Source organism: Squalius cephalus, assembly GCF_949319135.1.
Source record: "Squalius cephalus genome assembly, chromosome: 8".
NCBI classification, from domain to species: Eukaryota; Metazoa; Chordata; class Actinopteri; order Cypriniformes; family Leuciscidae; genus Squalius; species Squalius cephalus.
In genome coordinates, this window is record NC_137129.1 from 44,626,101 (window position 1) to 44,647,788 (window position 21,688).

General features: G+C 39.9%; 2 protein-coding genes and 1 long non-coding RNA gene across 7 annotated transcripts in view; 1 reads left to right on the top strand and 2 right to left on the bottom strand.

The window, feature by feature from the left end:
• Positions 1–21,688, bottom strand: part of LOC307163783 — a 485,677-nt gene that overhangs the window by 208,421 nt on the left and 255,568 nt on the right. The gene's annotated exons all lie outside the window — the stretch shown is intronic.
• On the bottom strand, positions 10,600–16,767 carry LOC307162992 (vitelline membrane outer layer protein 1-like; the record flags this gene model as incomplete). The annotated part of the gene is made up of 5 exons (XM_079878784.1): positions 10,600–10,673; positions 10,958–11,139; positions 11,413–11,523; positions 11,644–11,762; positions 16,663–16,767. 4 exons carry the CDS (start codon positions 16,765–16,767, stop codon positions 10,959–10,961), a joined length of 516 nt encoding a protein of 171 aa, XP_079734910.1. The 3' UTR covers positions 10,600–10,673; position 10,958.
• The window catches only part of LOC307163680 (NLR family CARD domain-containing protein 3-like), a 28,749-nt gene continuing 26,909 nt past the window's right edge, over positions 19,849–21,688 (top strand). The window contains exons 1-4 of one of the 5 annotated variants that reach the window (XM_079879858.1): positions 19,885–20,129; positions 20,589–20,655; positions 20,830–20,901; positions 21,243–21,359. In XM_079879858.1, the coding sequence (XP_079735984.1) occupies positions 20,852–20,901; positions 21,243–21,359 (167 nt within the window). In that variant the 5' untranslated portion in view covers positions 19,885–20,129; positions 20,589–20,655; positions 20,830–20,851. Of the gene's footprint in view, positions 20,130–20,588; positions 20,902–21,242; positions 21,360–21,688 lie in introns of all 5 variants that reach the window. The other 4 variants (XM_079879856.1, XM_079879859.1, XM_079879857.1 and 1 more) reach the window with 4 other exon arrangements.

The following is a 21,688-nucleotide window of genomic DNA, read 5'->3' on the forward strand; positions in this document are numbered from 1 at the left end:
AGTCTTTTAAAATGTCAATGACGTCATACACATCGTACGACCAGAGATACTGCTTTACGGCAATCCTTCAGTCACTTTTGTGCTTTCACGCTCTGCACTTTCTTTCCTCTCGAGGCATCGACAACACAGCTGACACAGGTAAACACACAAAACAGCTGACACAGGGAAACACACAACACAGCTGACACAGGCAAACACACAACACAGCTGACACAGGGAAACACACAACACAACTGACACAGGTAAACACAACACAGCTGACACAGGTAAACACACAACACAGCTGACACAGGTAAACACACAACACAGCTGACACAGGTAAACACACAACACAGCTGACACAGGGAAACACACAACACAGCTGACACAGGTAAACACACAACACAGCTGACACAGGGAAACACACAACACAGCTGACACAGGTAAACACACAACACAGCTGACACAGGGAAACACACAACACAGCTGACACAGGTAAACACACAGCACAGCTGACACAGGTAAACACACAACACAGCTGACACAGGGAAACACACAGCTGACACAGGTAAACACACAACACAGCTGACACAGGTAAACACACAACACAGCTGACACAGGTAAATATACAACACAGCTGACACAGGTAAACACAACACAGCTGACACAGGTAAACACACAACACAGCTGACACAGGTAAACACACAACACAGCTGACACAGGTAAACACACAACACAGCTGACACAGGTAAACACACAGCTGACACAGGTAAACACACAACACAGCTGACACAGGTAAACACACAGCACAGCTGACACAGGTAAACACACAGCTGACACAGGTAAACACACAACACAGCTGACACAGGTAAACACACAACACAGCTGACACAGGGAAACACACGACACAGCTGACACAGGGAAACACACAACACAGCTGACACAGGTAAACACACAACACAGCTGACACAGGTAAACACACAGCACAGCTGACACAGGTAAACACACAGCTGACACAGGTAAACACACAACACAGCTGACACAGGTAAACACACAACACAGCTGACACAGGCAAACACACAACACAGCTGACACAGGGAAACACAACACAGCTGACACAGGTAAACACAACACAGCTGACACAGGCAAACACACAACACAGCTGACACAGGTAAACACACAACACAGCTGACACAGGGAAACACACAACACAGCTGACACAGGGAAACACAACAACACAGCTGACACAGGGAAACACACAACACAGCTGACACAGGTAAACACACAACACAGCTGACACAGGTAAACACACAACACAGCTGACACAGGGAAACACAACACAGCTGACACAGGTAAACACACAACACAGCCGACACAGGTAAACACACAACACAGCTGACACAGGTAAACACACAACACAGCTGACACAGGTAAACACACAACACAGCTGACACAGGCAAACACACAACACAGCTGACACAGGTAAACACACAACACAGCTGACACAGATAAACACAAAACACAGCTGACACAGGGAAACACACAACACAGCTGACACAGGGAAACACACAACACAGCTGACACAGGCAAACACACAACACAGCTGACACAGGCAAACATACAACATTTCTGGTCCCGCTTCGGATGCCACGATGCCATCAAGCGGTATCTCTGGTCGTAATCAGTCCTTCACTGACCAATCAGCGTTCATTAGCAGAATGCTAGCGTGTTATGGACAACAACAACTCAACCTGTAAGAAATGGAAAGGACAGAAGTACTCGTTCATTCAACTTTTGACCTATAACCCATGTTGAACTTGCAAAACCTACACTCAAATCTGAGATTTCTCAACGGCAATCAGGTGAAAGAGACAAATTTAGCCGTCTAGCTCCATAGACTCCCATTCATTCTGAACTCATGGCGATCGCCCCCAGTGGAGCTCTGGTGGAACTACAACCACAATTCAGTACAATAGGACTTAATAGGGAGTGGCCAGGCTCTCCATAGACGGGCTCTGGTGTCGGCTTGCAACGCCATGTGTCATCAGCTGATACTGCGGCTCTGAGCTTCTCTGATGCTGATAGTGATGTTGGGATGTTTTCTCTTTCTGTAGATGATGTTTTGTCCCGGGGCTCGATATGCCTGGATGACATGGTTCAGGGGGACACTATCGCTCGACTGCACTGTCTCTATGTCGTGTTCAGAACACCTCACAGTTTCACATGAGAAAAGAGCAGATATTACACACTTTACACACATATTCTCCCGTTACTTACAATCTCATGTGATAAATAGATGTAGATAAACTATTTTTCTTGAGCTAGCATGAAAACTTTATCCAGTGATTAAAAAAAGACTTCTACACAAATGTGTGTGTTTTTCATCTGCAGATCTTTCCAGTAAAGAAGAACAGAAAAGGGCTCCGCTAATATTTTCTCCAGGATCTGAGCAGCTTTGACACTAAATGATGAATCCATCACCATCTGAGACCGATATGAGCTAAAACCTGCTGTGCCAAATCTAAAGGAAAGATTTTCTTTACACTTTTGATGTTTGAAATTACATTAAAAGAGACCTTTGAATGGTTGTTGATGGTTTTGGCAAGTGCTGTTAATTTGCTGTTAACAGGTACAAGTGACAAACACAATTATGTAGTGTAATATATATAATAGTTCTCATCTGGAAACATAAATCCATCATTATAAATGAAAAGCACTCTAGGATAGACATCTGTCATTCTCTGCTACAAGTCTGGATTACTGTTTTCTGTCCAACACATTTCTGTTACTATGTCGCTTTTTTCCAAGTAATTGCACAGGTTTCAACACAACGTGTGCAGCGCAATTGGAATTATAATTGTTATACAAAGTGAGAAAAAAATGAATGTGATGTTTTCAATATTGCGCTGAGCGGTTGCTGTGGTTACCAGTGAGTTCTCTCGTGCACAGCGCATGCGCGCCACTCTACAGCTTTTTCCGTTATAGTGAAATAACAAAAAGTATAAACAAATGCGTTTCGACTATATATCTACTGACATACAGCGCTTTTTTTTATGCCAAACGTCGGTTTAGTAAAGTTGATCGAACATATCAGTGGCGTGCACAGACCTCTGCCATGTCCGCATCAAGCCTCCAAGCGGCCCTGATGGTCAATGCTATAGGAAACTGTTTCCGTCCATCATCCTGCAGGCTGTTTGTGACCATCAGGGCCGCTTCATTGACACCTACGTGGGCTGGCCGGGGTCAGTGCATGACGCACGAGTGCTCCGGTACAGCCCACTGTACAGGAGGTCAGTGTACCCTCCTCCAGGGCACTTCATCCTCGCAGAAGGAGGGTACCCGTGTCTCCAACACCCACTCCCCCTCATCACTCCCTACAAGAGGCCAGTACGAGGTGTGGGAGCCCAGCGCTTTAATCTCCATCATTCCAGGGCACGCTCCATTATAGAGCGTGCTTTTGGGATGATGAAGACCAGGTTCCGATCCATCTTCCTGAAAGCGCTGGAGGTGCACCACACCTTTGTACCTCATGTAAGTTAAATGAAAAATACATTTGCAAAAAACATAATTAAAGGACAAGTTCGGTATTTTACACTTAAAGCCCTGTTTACAGATCGTTTCTGATGAAATAGAACGGTTAAGATTAAAATTTGGACACATGCTGCTGTCCCGAGAATTTTAGGTTTATTTCGCTTTCCCCAAAACCTCTAGAATGGGTGTATAGGTGCACTGGAACAATCCTTCATAAAACGCATTAAACTTTCGTTTACAAAGACGTGAAACTCACAGAGTGGTCAGGGGTGTTCACTGATATGCTCACACAAAAATCGCTGCAAAAGATGCTGGTTGTTTTCAGACCGCAGTTTAATAAACAGAGCGGTCTGCTCCGTGCTTTACTTTAAATTATTAAAGTAATTAGCACAAGTTTTGCGTCTAACCACCTGACAAATAAAGCCACCCAATGGTAACAAAGGAGTTAAGATGAAGTTTATATGAAATAAAAACTTGTGGCTTTTGACTGTGGTTTCGCTAGCTATTTAAGTAAATGAAAACATAATACTTACATTTAACAGTGAATTTTCCCTCAACCTCCGAACTCGAGGACGCCATTTTTTCAAATGAAAATGCTTTCGTCACCGGCGCGCAATGACTTATGGGGTAGGATAGGCCACTAAGGATCCGTTTTTGTATCCTTCCTTTCACGGTGAAAGAAGGGTGCATTTGGCGTCACTTTTAGCCTTCGTCGCGCCGTGATGACGCAACTGGCCTTCGAATGCGGCCTTCGAAGGATGCATAACTGAATTGGGACAGCCTTCATCGCGCCGCGATGACGCAATTGGCCTTCAAATGCGCCCTTCAAAGGATGCAGTCTTTGAATTGGGACGTCCTTCGTCGCGCCGCTGTGACGTTTCGTCGCACCGCGGTGATGCAATCGGCCTTCAAATATGGCCATCCGGCCTTCAAATACGGCCTTCGAAGGACGCAGCCTTCACTTTGGGACACAGCTTGTAGCTGTGCACCAATGGGAAGGCTGCATCCTTTGAAGGCCGAACCATGTAGCCCTCGTAGGATCTCCTAATTGCGTAACCAGGTGTTTCTGATCACCGCTCCTAGCGCCTAGAGGACAGCTGCCATCCTGATAATTCATTTGATATAATTGAGTAAACAGCTATTGAGCCAGAACTGGCTATTGTCATTTTTATGTTTTACATTTTACTGGAGGACATGGTGATGTTTCAGCCCCGGCGCTGCCGGGTCATGTATTTTTGGCTTAGCCAAGACCATGGCCAGTGTAGTGAAGGCTGTAGTATGCACTGATTGCTATTACGGTTCTAAATCACTTTAGAGGATTATTTACACCATTAATGTCCAGTAACTAGGAGAGGAGTAAAAAAGCCAGAGTCACGAGTCAAATTCACTCAATGTATAAATTGGTCAAATAAAAGAATGAATTATTTTCTCACAATGTCAACAAAATGTAAATATGTCACAATAAAACAGCGTAGGCCTACGCAAAATAACCAAACAATAAAACAACCTGCTTTGATTCAAAAGACACAATGATGTTGAGATAAGGCAGTGAAGTGGTGTTAATAAGAGTACTCAGTCTTAACAAGTCCCAAGTATTCCAGAGAAAGTCCACTTAATGGAAGGAGGGTGCAGATATCCTCAGACGCGATGCCTTCACATTGGAACTCGAACAGGCGGTTACATGTTAGTAGTAGTGGCGATTTCTTTAAGACTGCAAGGGAAGCTCGGCTTCCCCTATAATGCCAAAAAATTAATGGTCAAATATGTACTATTGTAACATTTTATTGACTAAAAATGCGTTAGAAAACGTTCATCTCAAAGACGAGTTCGTTCAGAATCATTTACATAGGTCGGCTGACTCGATTTCCTTCTCATTCATTCCCGTAGCGTCACAGCGCATTTCCCTGTTGAAGCCCAGCTTCCATTGACTTCAGTGGAGCTGCTCTGAACAGTTTTTTTTCAGCGCTTCGAAACTAGACGGTCATTGGATAAATGCTGCGATTATGTCCCGCCCATGGAAGCTCAGCTTCTCTGGGGGTGAACGGAGAGTGGGCTGGCCTGGACGCTGGGCTTCCGCGTGATGATTGGAGGGTCTGTCGAAAGGCTGCGTCTCCTTTTGTTTGACAGCGATTTCATACAATAAAAAATCACTGATGTTGAAGCTGTTCAAGCTCAGTCCCATCGTGGAGTTTTCAAAGACAAACTTCTGCAACTTATTTCTTGGTATTTGCTTGTCGAAATTGCTAGCCAATTTTCATAATACATTTCACACAATTATACATTTATACCTTTATTATATTATTACTTATTATATTTTATATATTATTAGTAGTAGTAATAATTCAAAAATAATTATTAAAATAATTAAAAAAATATCTTATTATTAGTAGCATTATTATTATACTTTATTATATTATTATTTATACCTTTATTATATTATTACATTCATTTTTCACAGAGCATTTTCTTGAAAAGGAACGTAGAATTTACGTATAAATAAATTAATAATTTTTATGATGTAGGCCGAAAATGAGCTTCCCCTCTTTGAAAGACCAGCAGCCGCCATCTTTGTCTGGTCCTGACAGGGTTTATGTGATGAGATATTAACAGTGAGGCCTGTAGCTTCGTGTGCTGCGATGTTCAGTGTGCGTGATGGGTTTGTGTGATATGGTCAGCTGGACAAACGTGGATAAACGTGCGGTTCTGTAATAAAACAAACAAACTCAATTAGTTTCTGTTACAATTCGTACAACAAAGTGCTGCGTCATTGTCACTTCACATGACTGAACGCGTGAGACACTGCAAACGTCTGATAAGGGCATAATATTCACAACTTTCCCGAACTCTGACCTTTCCCATGATCACTATGGCAACGTAGAACAAGCCGGGAACAAACTTCCGGTTTACTTTAGCCTGAAGATACTGCTATCAGAGAGCAAAAAGTATAGAAGTACCAAGAGGCGAAACTCAATAGAACGTTCCATTGCAACCAGCTGGGGCCGGTTTCACAAAGCTATTTTAGAGTCTATAGTGTTAGACAAGTCTAAAATTTGCTCATAGTCTAATGCAAGTTAGACTGTTTCACAAAAATAAAGACTGACTTAATTTAGACCAAAAAAATTAGACACCTCTTACCCCCAGGCTAACTTAGGTCTAAGACTCTGTTACCTTGGCAACCAGCAGTAACAATCAGTTACATTACAAACTGCCAAAATAAAATGGCTAATAATTTAAACATTTCTTCTTACTACATTCCCAAGTAAAATGTCCTTGTAACTGTTAGGGCCGTTACATAGTCAACGCGAGCAACGATCGACGATTCATACGCAAGCGTCAAACAGGGGGTAGTAGAGTCGTAGTGGAGTCATAGCTCTGAATGCCCGTCTATTTCGCTTCAAACGCTCGCTTTATACGCGCATCCTATTCGCCTTGGATGGATTCAAAATGTTTAAGCGTCGAACTAGACGCGATAGACGCGAATTTGACGCTCTATTCGCGTTTGGTGAGAACGCTGCATAATAACAGGCTGCGATGTCAAGATTGCAATGCTGGAATGTGTGTGTGTGTGTGTGTGTGTGTGTGTGTGTGTGTCAGAGAGAGAGAGAGGCACGGGCGCGATCGAACAGTGGTAAAAAACATACTCCGTCATTTATACTCCGCCAACAAACACATATTTTCGGCTGGGGTAAACTGCACTGAGCGGTTGAATGCGCTTACTCGATCCGCCATGTTTTTTGTTTTGAAAAGTGTCTTATTTTACCCAGAATGCAATGCAGTGTAGTCCTACTTAAGATAGTCAGAGTCTTAAGTGCTTTGTGCAACGGTCTGATTTTGATGTCTATCTGAAGTCTGACTATCTACTATATCTAAGCCATAGTCAAAGTCTATCTTTGTGAAATCGGCCCCAGGGGGGTAATTCGGCGCTCGAATTCCGTACCACCCCCGGGCGCCGCCATTGGCTAGCGGACCCCCACCTGCTGTTAGCATCCCATTGACTCCCATTCATTTTGGCGTCAGTCCAAACAGACACAGTCCAAAACCTCATATCTGGAAAGTGGGAAGAGAACCCCAGTTTTGCAAATCTCTCACTGTCTCCTGTTTTACTTAATATGTTGTTCAGTGTCTTTAGGTTTGTTATCCTCTGTCTTCTTTGTTTCTGCAGATTCTGTAGAGAATAGTTGAATAAACCTCAGCTGTCCAAAAATAATATCTTTCCTCATCCTCTGATCTTCTCTCACCTGAGACTGTGATCAAGGTTTCTCCTTCATAATCCAGAACTCTGTATGTTCCAGTGTCAGTGACTGTAAACTGTTTTTACACTCACATTCTTCATTCTGACAAGCAAGGATGTTTTTTGAGAGTCTGCTTAAAACTATATCTGAAATGTCTCTGTCCTCAAATCCACACGACAGGGTGGCGTTTCCTCCTTTCTTCGCCGTCACAGATCGGGAAACACACAGAAAAAATATAATGGATTTTAAACACCATACGTGTCTAAATCCCAGCGGATTATTCTCACTTTATTCACAGTTAAGGCCTGATCCACTTTAGGACAGTATTGAGTCTTATTGGCCTTTCAGAGCTTCATACATGAACAGGGGAAGATCAGAATCACGTTTGCTAAAATACTGCAGTTGCAGTGAATTACTGAACTTTATTAATTCCTGTAATTCCTGAACTTTATTAATAGATGAACTGAATGATGTCATGTCAGTGATGTAATATACGCTGGGTAATTTCCATTATTAACCCACGAATGTCAAGCAAAGTCACTTGGTGTAAAACAGAAACAATCGACTGGATCAACAGGGAACTGATAATCAAACATTGTTACAATTTATCAACAGAAATGATCCTGACCGCTATATTTGATAAAGTAAAACAGCAGCAGCAGAAGTTTAGAAACCCTGATGATAAAAACAGAAGAGCTGGTTTATGTCACAGATTCAGACACACATTCATACAGGGATAAAACGCTTTCATGAATGGTGAAATATTAACAATGACTGATAAAATGATAACATGATAAAATGTCAAATAAGAAACATCAAACTATAATCTGAATCTTTGACTTTTATTAAATGATTACTGTGTTATTCTGAAAATGATCAGTCAAACTCAATACACAAACAACAGGCTTTAGAAATTCACTAGCAATCTAATAATTATCTCTATAAATTAAGAAACATCATCATAATTATTGATTCATCATGCCGATTTATTTCCGCGTCACTATATGAGGATTAAACAAACAGAAACACTAGAACACATAAACTGGTAACAATAAATTTATGTTTAAAAACTCACATGGTTCTGCAGGGACTGGATCTTCAGATGTCGACAGGTGTAATCCACAGCTCGTCCAGGGAGATGGAACAAAAACACAAGTATCCCGTTATCGTGTGTCATCGGCTGAATCCCCCGGGAAATCCCCATCATAATGGTGCCAGTTTTGACCACACACCAGCTTACTGGTGGAGAGGAGACAGTGATGAAGCCAATCAGTAAATGGGGATGATTAGGAGGCCATGATGGACAGAGGCCAAGGGGCGAATTTGGCCATGGGATTTTTAATGACCACAGAGAGTCAGGACCTCGGTTTAACGTCTCATCCGAAGGACGAAAAAGACATTTATAATGTAACAAAAGATGCCATTTCAAATAAATGCTGTTCTTTTGAACTTTCTAATCATCAAAGAATCCTGAAAAATACAATGTATGACGGTTTCCACACAAATATGAACTGTTTTCAACACTGATAATAATCATAAATGTTTCTTGAGCATCAAATCATCATATTAGAGTGATTTCTGAAGGATCATGTGACACTGAAGACTGGAGCAATGATGCTGAAAATACAGCTTTGATCACAGGAATACATTACATTTTACTAGATATTCACATAGAAAATAGTCACAATATTTCACAATGTTACTGTTTTTTTTTTATCAAATCAATGCAGCTTTGAGCAAAAGAGACTTCTTTTAAAAACATTTTAAACGTTTTAAATCTTATCGATCTCAACTTCTGAACAGTAGTGTATATTTCATTTTATTTTATTTATTTAAAAAAAAAATATTAAAACCAAAACATGGCATTGTCTAGTGTGCAGGTAAAGAGGACCTCCACATGCTTTTACGGGTCTTCAAGTGCCTTATATGTAGTGCCCTGGTATATTTGCCATAGTTGCCCTTTTGGCTCTGCTGCTTTGTCACCCTCTAAATCCACTTTAGTAATTTAAAAGAAGAATATTAGTTTATCTCTCTTTGATGTATAACATCGGACTGAAAATGTATGGATGTATATGTTTGTATGTATATATATAAAATTCTTTATCAACAATTTTTAATAACAGTATATATTTATGCATATAATCAAATATATTGTATAAATTGTATATTGCAAGACTAACTAAATTAACTGCCCTTAAACCATTTGTAACCTGCCAAGGAGACCGACTGAAATAGAGAAACTGAGGCACAGAACTGAAACATAACACACCCATCCAAACATAAACTCAGATTATAACAGTCTTTGAATACAGAATTATAACTTATTCTTGATTCTGGCACTGTTTGTGAGATTTACTGCAGGAGTGAGTTTACAGTCTTCTCAAATATTAAAGTATTAAAATGAGGTTTGAATTTTTTACATCAAATCATTTTCTGAACGTGCATTGTGCCATTTTAGCCAAACAAGCATTTATGTCTTTAGAAAGGCAAAATGTTTACGGTAACGTTACAATATTACATTTTAATGTAGTGTTCCTGTAGATTACGCTAGTCATTCTCAGGGAATGCATTAATGGAGAAGACAATTACTTTTGAACGCAATATAAGGCACTTTAGACCAGTGGTTCTCAAACCTGTCCTGGAGGACCACTAACACTGCATGTTTTCGTTGTCTCCCTAATCAAACACACCTGATTCAACTCATCAGCTCATTAACCCAAGTGAAAACATGCAGTGTTAGTGGTCCTCCAAGACAGGTTTGAGAACCACTGCTTTAGACATCTGCCACATGCACTAATGTAATGAACAATCTGATGTAAAGTGTTGTGCAAAACAATGTGAAACTACAAGGTTCAGTTTAGAAAGTCTTTATTGCTGATATTTGGCCACCGTTTCAGCAGAAGTTCAGGAGTCTTCAGAAGAATCACGAACCTACAAGAATGAATGAGATAAGTTCAACTTCAAAAGCGGGGTGCAAATGTCCCGATCATCCGGTTAGGCTTTATCTTTTTATGATATGACCGGCTGACTTTACAGATTTACATTACAAAACTGTTGTATGACATGGTTTGTTAGTTTATCATAGTATGATGAATAATTACAGTACATTTGATCTTCTTGCTGTTCTTGTTGTCATCCTCTTAAACCTGAAAGAATAAACAGATTTAGTTGATCTGCAGTGTGTCCGTCTGAGTTTTTGATTGCGATCACATCACCTTAATCGCAGCAGAACATGCGCACGTCATTGAGAGCGGTGTCGTCTCCGTCTCCCTGTGACGGTTCTACCCGGGTCTGTATGCCGCAGATTCCTGTTCCCATACAGGTTGGGCTCCAGGCGCCCCACTCACCCCAGTTTGCGCCGTCACTTTCCAGCACTTCACCTCCACTGCATTTGAACCTGGAAAAAAAAAAAAATCAGATGTGACAATATTATGATAAAATATGTAATTGTGTTGTTGGATTGAATGTCAGTCACATGATCACCTGCAGCCGGCGGCCTAATCACTGCAATCTTGAACAGCAGCACGACTGAGAGTGAGATATTAACGAAGCTACTGATATGGGGAAACTAGAGTCCTTAAATAGCTAAATAAACCCAGGATGGGTAAGAGATGGCGTAAAAGGTTTACACGGAGTAAGAGATGTTATAACTTAGCACAACAAAACTCACTTGATGTTGTTTGCGGCCGTATCATCTCCAGATCCTTGGGAAGGTTCAACTTTCAGCTGGAAAGCTGTCAAGTACCCAGGACACCATTGAATCTTTCTCCAGTCACCCCAGCTGAAGAAAACACACAAAGAGGTTTCCTGATCAAATCAATCGTCATTAAAGAAAATCCTCAATTTACTTAAATAGCTTAAACACTTAATGCAATAATTGTTAATAATCTGAGTCCATTACCCTCCTACGGTGGACGTAATTGAGCTGTACTGCTTTGGGTTTTTGTACTGATCGACACAGAAAAGAGTAATCCCATTGAGCGCTGTATCGTCACCACCAAAAATAAGAGCCTCTTCCACCTTAAAAGAACAAGACAATCTTCCGTTTGAAAGAGGTAACTTTAACCCAACCCATAGTAACATTTATCTCCATGCTCTTTAATGGACATGAACTTTAGAAACCTGGAATTAAATGACAAACAGCAACTCCACAGGTTTCAACCTTTGAAGCACTCATCCACTACCCTGGTAATCCAGAGTTCTTGCAAGAGCACAAGTTGAATTTGCTCAGCGAGTTACTCTGGTGTCGAGTAATGATGCTCATTAAATATGCCCCTCGATCTGAGCTGCACCAATCACATCGGGTTATCTGATAGAGGCGGAGCTAAAGATGACAACGACGCTGTGACGTCAAAGTCATTAGTAAACATTGCAAGATGGCTATGGATGAACACCAGTTGTTTGAAACGGCTTTGGCCGCTACAATGAACGAGTTAAACATGGCTTTTTATCGAAAAAAGGAACAGAAGACGCCGCTCAAATCCTTCCTTTGCAAGAAGGGCGTTTTTGCTGTTTTTGCCGACCGGATGCGCCAAAAGTCTAATCTACCAGATAGCTCCGCAGGTTGCGAAGCGTATGGGATTTATTGTTGTGATAGGTCGTAGCGTTATCCTATTGCGTGCAGTGAGATTTTCAAATGCAGGCTTGGTGCCGCCCCTCGAGCTGGCCGAGTTTCAGTATTCGACCCCAGACCTATTGATCTTTTAGATTTAGGTCTGGATTTCTAGGCTACTCAAAAAGACTGTGTCCCAAAGTGAAGGCTACGTCCTTCTAAGGACCCAGCCTACCCAGCCTTCCCAGCCGTCGAAGGACGCTCCGAGTCTAACCTTCGTAGGATTGTAATTGCCACCAGGTGTTCCCCATTATGCTGTCGCCTAGCAACGCTGAGATAGGAGAGCTGCCATCCTACGCGGCATCTATTAAAAATAAAAATGGAGCAAGACTACATCATTTTATTTTTTTTATTTTATGTTTTACTGGAGGAGATGGTGGGGATGTTGCATCCCAGGCGCCGCCGGGTGATGTATCTCCGGCTTTGTCAAGACCGTGGCCAGGTAAAGTAAACTGGTTTGCTGCATCCCAATTCAGAAGTTGCGTCCTTAATTGCTGGAGTAGCAGCTACACAAGTTGAGACCGTACTTGTCATGTTATGTTAGGCTACTTATGAAAAAAAATACACATAAAGCTGTTCAAATGTTTAGTTATAGGCTAAGTTACCTTATGAAGATGCGATTTTTATGTATTTTATTCTCTTGATCATGGTGATCTTATTCAGGCATGTTTCCAGCGTGCTTTGTTTTAATGCAGTCGAAGCATAAAACACAAAACAATAAATAAACACAGTGAAATATACCTCTTAAATAAATACAGTGAAATATACCTCTCTAATATATATACTGTATATATATAGATAGATAGATAGATAGATAGATAGATAGATAGATAGATAGATATGGAAACATAAATCCATCATTATAAATGAAAAGTGCTCTAGGATAGACATCTGTCATTCTCTGCTACGAGTCTGGATTACTGTTTTCTGTTCAACACATTTCTGACATTAGGAGTTTCTATGTCGCTTTTTCCCAAGTAATTGCACAGGTTTCAACACAAAGTGTACAGCGCAATGGGAATTATCAGTGTTATACAAAGTGAGAAAAAAAATGAATGTGATGTTTTTAATATTGCTCTGAACGGTTGCTGTGGTTACCAGTGAGTTCTCTCGCGCACAGCGCATGCGCGCCACTCTACCGCTTTTTCTGTTATAGTGAAATAACAAAAAGTATAAACAAATGCGTTTCGACTATATATCTACTGACATACAGCGCTTTTTTTCTTTATAGAGTTATACAAATGCCAAACGTCGGTTTAGTAAAGTTGATCGAACACACCAGTGGTGTGCACAGACCTCCTCAGGGGCGGATGTTTGTTTTTACATTTATTTATTTACATTTACATTTAGTCATTTAGCAGACGCTTTTGTCCAAAGCGACTTACAAATTAGGACTACATTAAGCGAGTCATCGTGAAGAGGCAAAAAGAACGCAAGAAGTGCTCAAAATACGAAGTTCAGGTATTGATTAGAGTAGTATAAGCCCGATAAGCGAGGATTTAAGGGAAAAGGAAAAGGTTTTTTTATTATTTTTATGAGGTTAAGTGCTCACGGAAGAGAAGGGTTTTCAGCTGTCTTCTGAATGTTGTCAGGGATTCTGTGTTCCGGATGAGGGCGGGGAGAGCGTTCCACCAGCAGGAACTGTGAATGAGAATGTTCTGGAAAGTGATTTTGTGGCTCTCTGTGATGGAACCACGAGACGTCGCTCGTTGACCGATCGTAGGCGTCTGGTAGGGATGTAGGCTCGTAGGAGTGAGTGAAAGTAGGAGGGAGCTGAGCCTGTGATAGATCTGTAAGCAAGCGTCAGTGCCTTGAACTTGATGCGAGCAGCGAGAGGTAGTTACTTCGTGGTACCTTGATGGGGTGATTGATGATGAATGAAGGCCTGATCTTCCTGATGTTGTGCAGTGCAAACCTGCATGATCGAGCTGTCTTTGAAATGTGATCTGTGAAGGTCTGTGAAGGTGTTACTCCAAGATTTCTGACCGACCTTGATGGGGTGATTGATGCTGAATCTAGCTGGATAGTGAAGTCGTGCTGTAGAGACGGGTTAGCAGGGAGCCACACGACAATGCCGGTGGAATTTGTTTTCGGTACAGTATGTTTAAGCTCTACATCATCATACATTACAAACAGCAAATAGACAATACACTTCACAACATGTAACAATACAAGATACAGTGGGTTCATGACCATGCTTAGTGTATGAGAGGACAAACTAAACTAAAGAGAGGAGTTCAGAGTTCTGATGGCTATGGGGAAAAAGCTGTTTGTGAAGCGTTTGGTCTTGGTAGAGAGTGACCTGTAGTGCCTCCCTGAGGGAAGGAGCTGAAAGAGGTGGTTCGCTGGATGTGAGGGGTCGGAGATGATTTTCTTTGCCCACTTTACAATCCGATGTGTATAGAGGGAATCGACTGAAGGCAGTGGTTTCCCTATGATCTTGGATGCTTTGTTGACAGTCTGCTGTAGTTTTTTCTTTGTTTGGCTGTCTGTGCTACCATACCACACTGTTATTGATGATGTAATGATGGACTCGATGATAGCGGAGTAGAACAGAACAAGGAGCTGATGTCTGATCCGGTATTTTTTAAGCTGCCTGAGGAAGTAAAGTCTTTGTTGAGCCTTTGCAATGATTTGATTAGTGTTAGTTGTCCACTTCAGGTTATTGCTAATGTGTGTTCCTAAGAATTTAAAGGAGTCAGTGATGGTGATTGAATTGCCATTTATTTGTATTGGTGTTTTAGGAAATGGCCTACGTCTAAAGTCAACAATGAGTTCCTGGGTTTTGGCTGTGTTGAGCTGGAGGTAGGGCTGGGCGATTTAAATCGCGATATTGTCATGCGCATCTCGTCAGTAAAGCCGGTTCCTTGATTAGTAGTAAATCGCCTTCACCTGCTTTCAGATGAAGCGGCATTTACTACAAAGAACCGTAGTTAACTGACAAGCTGAGCCATATCGCATCAATATCGCGGACGTATCGCCAGCAATAATTAATGCGATATGGCTCAGCTTGTCAGTTAACTACGGCTCTTTGTACACAGCAAAAAATCCAGTGTTAAATTAACACTCCTGGGAGTGTATGAGTCCACACTCAAGAGTGTTGAAGTTAATGAGATAATTAAGTGATTAATTTAGTGATGATTGAACATTATTGAAGACACCTGATGTTAACAAGCAGAATCACTGAAGGAGAAAATCTCAAATTGTAAGTTACCATTATGACGATCAATGGTTGCTTTAGTTGGACTCTTGACCCATATATTATTAACTTTAGATTTTGTTTGTCTGTTGTTTCTGAATTATAATCACCAGTTGAACAAAGAAAAAAGTGATCTGATGGTGTTGGTTATGTTATGACAATCATCATTTGAACTTGATCACTGCTCATTAAAATCCTTCTTTCTGACTTTGATTTATGTTGTTGGTTAGTGAATCTGCATAAATGCCCAGAATTATATATAAAAATAATATAAAGGATTTCTTAAAAGTTGTTTAAAAAAAAAAAATCATTCTTTTAGGCACACACAGATGTCAAGATTCAGTCTATGCATCTCAAGGAGGAGCAGAATATTCAATTAGGAAAAGTAAATTACATAGACAATTCAGATCATAATTTATTCATACCGCAATGCATGATGGGAGCCATTAATGAGTTGTGATTGGTGGCAGCCACTGCAACATGCTTTATTTTTGTCACCATTGTTGAGATTCACAGGCTGATTATTGATGTCTGTGTTTTAAATGAATTTATCTGAATGCCTTTTGATCAGAGCAATGTTTATTAAATATTTTGAATTATAAGTAAAGTACTGATAATCATAGGCTGAAGAATCACTAAACTGCTGCTAACAAGTTAAACCAAACTATCTCAATAAGTTTCCTTTGTCAGATCACAGCATGATTATGTCAAAACATAACCAACTCTATAAGATAACATTTTACTTTGTTCATTTAACTGTTATAAATCAATAACAGCAGACAAACAACAGTAAATATTAAAGTAAACATATAATGGTCTAGAGCCCAACTAAAGCAAACACCCATCACCTTAATGGTAACTTACAATTTGTGATTTTCTTCTTCAGTGATTCTGCTTCTTAACATCAGGTGTCTTCAATAATGCTCAATCATCACTAAATTAATCACTTAATTATCTCCTCAGCCCTAAATGCCGCTTCATCTGAAAGCAGGTGATGGCGATTTACTACTAAATCAAGGTACCGGCTTTACTGACGAGATGCGCATAACAATATCGCGATTTAAATCGCCCAGCCCTAGCTGGAGGTCATTGTTCGAACACCAATTTACAGCTTGGTCCACCACCATGCGGTACTGTGTGTCATCATTGTCTGAGATGAGGCCTACAATGGTTGTGTCGTCCGCATACTTTATTATTTTCACTGAAGTGTCCATGGATCTAAAGTATGATGTATAAAGGGAAAAGAGCCAAGGGGAGAGAACACAGCCCTGTGGAGCTCCTGTACTGAGGGTGAGAGGGTCTGAGGTTATGTTATTAACTTTCACCCTCTGTGATCTATTCCACATGAAGCTCCTTATCCAGTGGCATATGGCTGGGCCAATGTTCATGTCCAAGAGTGTGGTAAAGAGTTTAAATAGGTTAATAGTGTTAAAAGCGGAACTAAAGTCTATGAACAGGATGCGTGTATAGGTGTTTGGTGACTCTAGATGTTGCAAGGTATGGTGGAGTGCTATGCTGATTGCATCCTCAACGGACCGGTTGGCTTGGTAGGCGAATTGATATGAGTCCATCTTCAAGGAAGTGCAGGATTTCAGGTATGCCAGAATAATCCGTTCAAATGCTTTCATTACCACAGATGTTAGGGCATCTGGTCTGAAGTCATTGAGGCAGGTGATCTAGTGTTGGTTTTTTAAGCAGTGGAGTTACCCGAGCCTGCTGGAATGCTGTAGGGAAAGTGCCAGTATGGAGGGATGAGTTGATGATGTGTGTGAGTGCTGGGAGAAGTGTGGGAGAGATGGCTTGTAGAAGGTGAGAGGGGATGGGGTCTAGAGGGCAGGTGGTAGGATGACTGGAGAGGAGAAGTGTAGATACTTCTTCCTCGGTTAGCGGAGAAAAGGAGGAGAGAGGGTTATTGGCTGTGGAAGGGGTCGGTCTGGGCTCCTGTGTGTGTGGAGCTGAGAACTGACTGCTGATAGCTGGTGTTTTGTTGGTGAAGAAGTTAGCAAAATCGTCAGCAGTTAAAGAGGAGGTGGAGGTGGACAGAGGAGAGAGATGAATGTCTAAAACAGTGATCGCGTGTTAGATGAGCTGTTGATCTTGAAGTATGAAGATTTTGAAGCATTAACATCCACAGAAAAGGAAGAGAGGAGAGATTTATACATACTCAGGTCAGATGTGTCTTTTGATTTGCGCCATTTCATCTCCGCTGCCCTGAGTTCGGTCCGGTGTTCATGAAGAACCTCAGATAACCAGGGGTTAGAGGGAGTAGCGCGTGCTGGCCTGGAGGAGAGAGGGCAGATATTGTCTAGAGAAGAGGTTAGAGTGGAGCATAAGGTATCCGTTGCAGTATTCACATCCAGAGATGAGAATTGTGAGGGTGGGGGAAGAGAAGATGACACGGCAGAGGAGAGATGGGAGGGAGAAAGTGAGTGTGAGTTGTGTGTGTAAACCAGGTCCAGTTGGTTTCCTGATGTGTGAGTACCTGTGGTGATGAGCCGTTTGAGATCGAAAGAGGCTAGGAGAGAGATGAAGTCTGTCGCATACGGCTACGTCTGTTGCATATTTATTTAATAAATCACCTGTGTTTAAAGCAGTACCCGTCTGTCTGTTGTGTTTTTAAATATTTTAATGACTTCCTCACAATTAATTGGAGCTCGCTCGATGGAGAGCAGCAGTCGGTCAGAGAGCCTCTCTTCATTACCAATGAAGAGACGTTGATACAATTAGAATGCATAACACATCAAACAAATATAGGGAAATGATGATAATATTACTAAATATTACTTTACCAAACAAAAGAGTGAGAATCAAAAAGGTAATTATGAGGAATTCATGTTAAGTTTTGTTGATGTTGTAAATTGTATGTATTCATGAAAGTGTTAGCTATCATGAAATCTGTAGCACTTTACAATAAGGTTTCATTAGTTAAATTTGTTAACGAACTAATAATAAACAGCACTTCTACAGCATTTATTAATCTTAGTTAATAGCCTATTAATTTCAGCATTTACTAAAACATTATTAACATCAAAAGTTGTATTTGTTAACATTAGTTAATGCACTGACTGTGACATTACATGAACAAACAATTAACAGTTGTATTATTATTAACTAAGATTAACAAATACAGTAGCAAATGTTTTGCTCATTAGTTCATGTTAGTTAATATGAATAATTTTTTTTTTTTGTATTAGTGGCAATTGTGTATAAGTGTATTGCTATTTATTATAATATTTATAATTATTATTATTATTTACATTTATCAGAGAGGGGCACAATACATTTTGAGACAACAGGGGCAGGACTTAGTGAAAGTGAAAGTACATTCAAGTGTGTTTTAGGCCCCATTTACACGTACATGGTTATTTTGAAAAACGGAGACATTTCCCTTCGTTTGCGCCCTTCGTTTACACGCAAACGGAGGATTCGCCAATGAAACCGATTCTTTCTAAAAACTCCGGCCAGAGTGGAGATTTTGAAAATCTTCGTTTGCACGTTTGCATGTAAAACATTTATTTATTTATTTATTTATTTATTTATTTATTTTTTAAGAGCGGCTTTTTATTTTTATTTTTTTATTGCATTAACAACTTTTACAGAACATGAACAAAAACAAAAATAAAAAAATACAAAAAATTACATAAATAAAAATGCCAGGGTTAAAAATACACAAATACACAATACAAAAAATGAATGAAAACAAAACTAAATAGACCAAACAAACAATGAAAGGCTTTGACATTTCACAAAATCTGAAAGGTATTCAACAAATACATGGTTTTAACAGCTTTTTTGTTTGTACTGTCCTTAATGGAAACCATAGTTGTCTAATTCTTTCAATAGCACAGAAAAAAAGGTTTCTGATTAGTACATTTAAACCGATGAAAATTAAACTTAACCAAAAGAAAATTACATCCTAATTTGTTATTTATAAATTTAGAAACTTCCCACCACAACCTTTTGGTGTATTGACAGTGCCAAAAAATATGAGGTACAGTTTCTGGGTGCAAAAACCAAAATGAACAATTTACATCTATGTCTTTGTTAAATTTAGATAGAAAATGTTTAGCAGGGTAAAATTTATGCAATATCTTAAATGAATTTTCCTTGACCTTATTTGTAATAATATATTTATTGCATGTAAAACTGAGAAAAACGGAGATTTAGGCAGCGACGTCACAGAATGTGACTATTTTCGGGATTCTGATTGGCTAAGGTGGGCTTGAGCTTCTCGTTACACTGCCATCTACAGGTTTGACATGCTCTGTCTTGACAGCATATACACAGGTTCGTGTGCACAATGTTATTTTTGAAAACGAAGAGGGGTGAAATGTCCATTTATAAAAATAGCCATCCACATATAAACGTAGCCTTATTTACAAGCGCCATTTTACACCCGGGTTTAAGAATCTTTAAATAAGAACAACGGATCATCCAAGTATCAAGTGATGTTTGTATTAAGTTTGATTTAACGCGTTGTTGATGGAAAACTCGAGCCTCGAGGTGTTTAATATCTTTATATTCAGAGCAAGTGTTCCTGTGTGGCGCATGGAAATTAACTTACTTCATCACTAACGTAAGTAACCATGAAATATTAAAGTACATTACACATGAAATTCTTAATATGCATTTCATTTTTATACTATCCTTTTTACTTATCAATAATTGGACATAGACATATAGCCTAGACCCTATATGTTAAAATACATTTTATGTAGGTCTATTTTTTTGTTTCATTACTAAAAGCCAAACTTTCTTGAAACCACAGTGTTGTAACACTTTTCTCTTTAACATCTGTAGTGTTTGTTTTAACTTTTGTGCTGTTGTTGTTGTTTTCTGTTTCTTAAACTGTACTTTCTGTATAAATGAATGTCAATTATAAAGAGTGCTGTTGTCACAATCTCCCTTTATATATGATGTAATTTTTATTGATAATTTAATGAAACTAAATCAATAGGAAACATTTTATTTTAAAATAGTTGGAAAAGATCTTGAACAAATATTGAACAGATATTTCTGTTTTAAACACACACAGATGAATTACTGGTGCAAACGCTACAGATCTGACTGAAGAAGAGAATCTGCTGATTCAGATGATACCAGTTCTGAACATTCATTAACATGATTGAAAATCACATTAAATGTTGATAATTATTGATTAGAAATCAGAAATCTGATTAGTTTTGTCTCCATAAACACACTGAAGAAAATGTCAAATGTAATGTATTGTGTTTGAGTGTGTGTGAATGAGTGTTTCTGATCTCTTACTCGAGCAGCTTCATGAAGACTGAATGAATCATGGATGACACACACACATTCAGACATGGAGATTCTTCTCCAGGATTCAGGTACTTCAATCTTCATATGATCTTAATGTTATAGAAGACTCATTTTCTGCACATAACAGGGTGTTGTGTGTGTTTGCCAGGGTTGGTATAGTGATCTGTTGTCTCTATCATATTCTGGTCCGGGATATACAGTAGTTGGAGCCACTCAGGGTCTTTAAACACTGTCCAAAGACACACAGATACAGTAGACAGCTAGATGATATATGACATTATCCTTGGACAGTCTCATCACTCTTCAACACACTGTCTTAATAGACAACCTTCTCATGTGGGATTTATTTTCATGTTAAATCAGCAAAGTTGATTCTTGTCTCTATTCTGTTATCTCTGTTCTATTAAAGTCAGTTTAAGGGTGAAAGATCAATCTCACCGGAGCCCAGCTGTGTGTCCATGAAGAGTGACGCGTCTATGGATCAGCCAATGAACTTTAAGGGAAAAAACACATCAACTGATCTGAGGTACAACATTTATGTTTAGACAGACAGAGAGACCACAGACACACACAAATAATGCATGTATGTCATAATTTGGCAAATATCCACTTATTATCAAAACTCACACTATTATAAAGCGCTGCAATAGCAGGAGTCGAGCACAGGATCAGGTCTCCTCTCACAGCTGATCCAGAGCTTCAGTCCTGATGTTTGACGGACAGACTGAGAACTTTGAAAAGCGCTGAGCTTGGTTAAGTAACTGTATGTGTAATTAGTTACTTTCCACCTCTAGATTTAGTTGGTACCCTGAGGGTCTCGTCTCACACAGGGTCTTTATACACTTTCCTATTAAA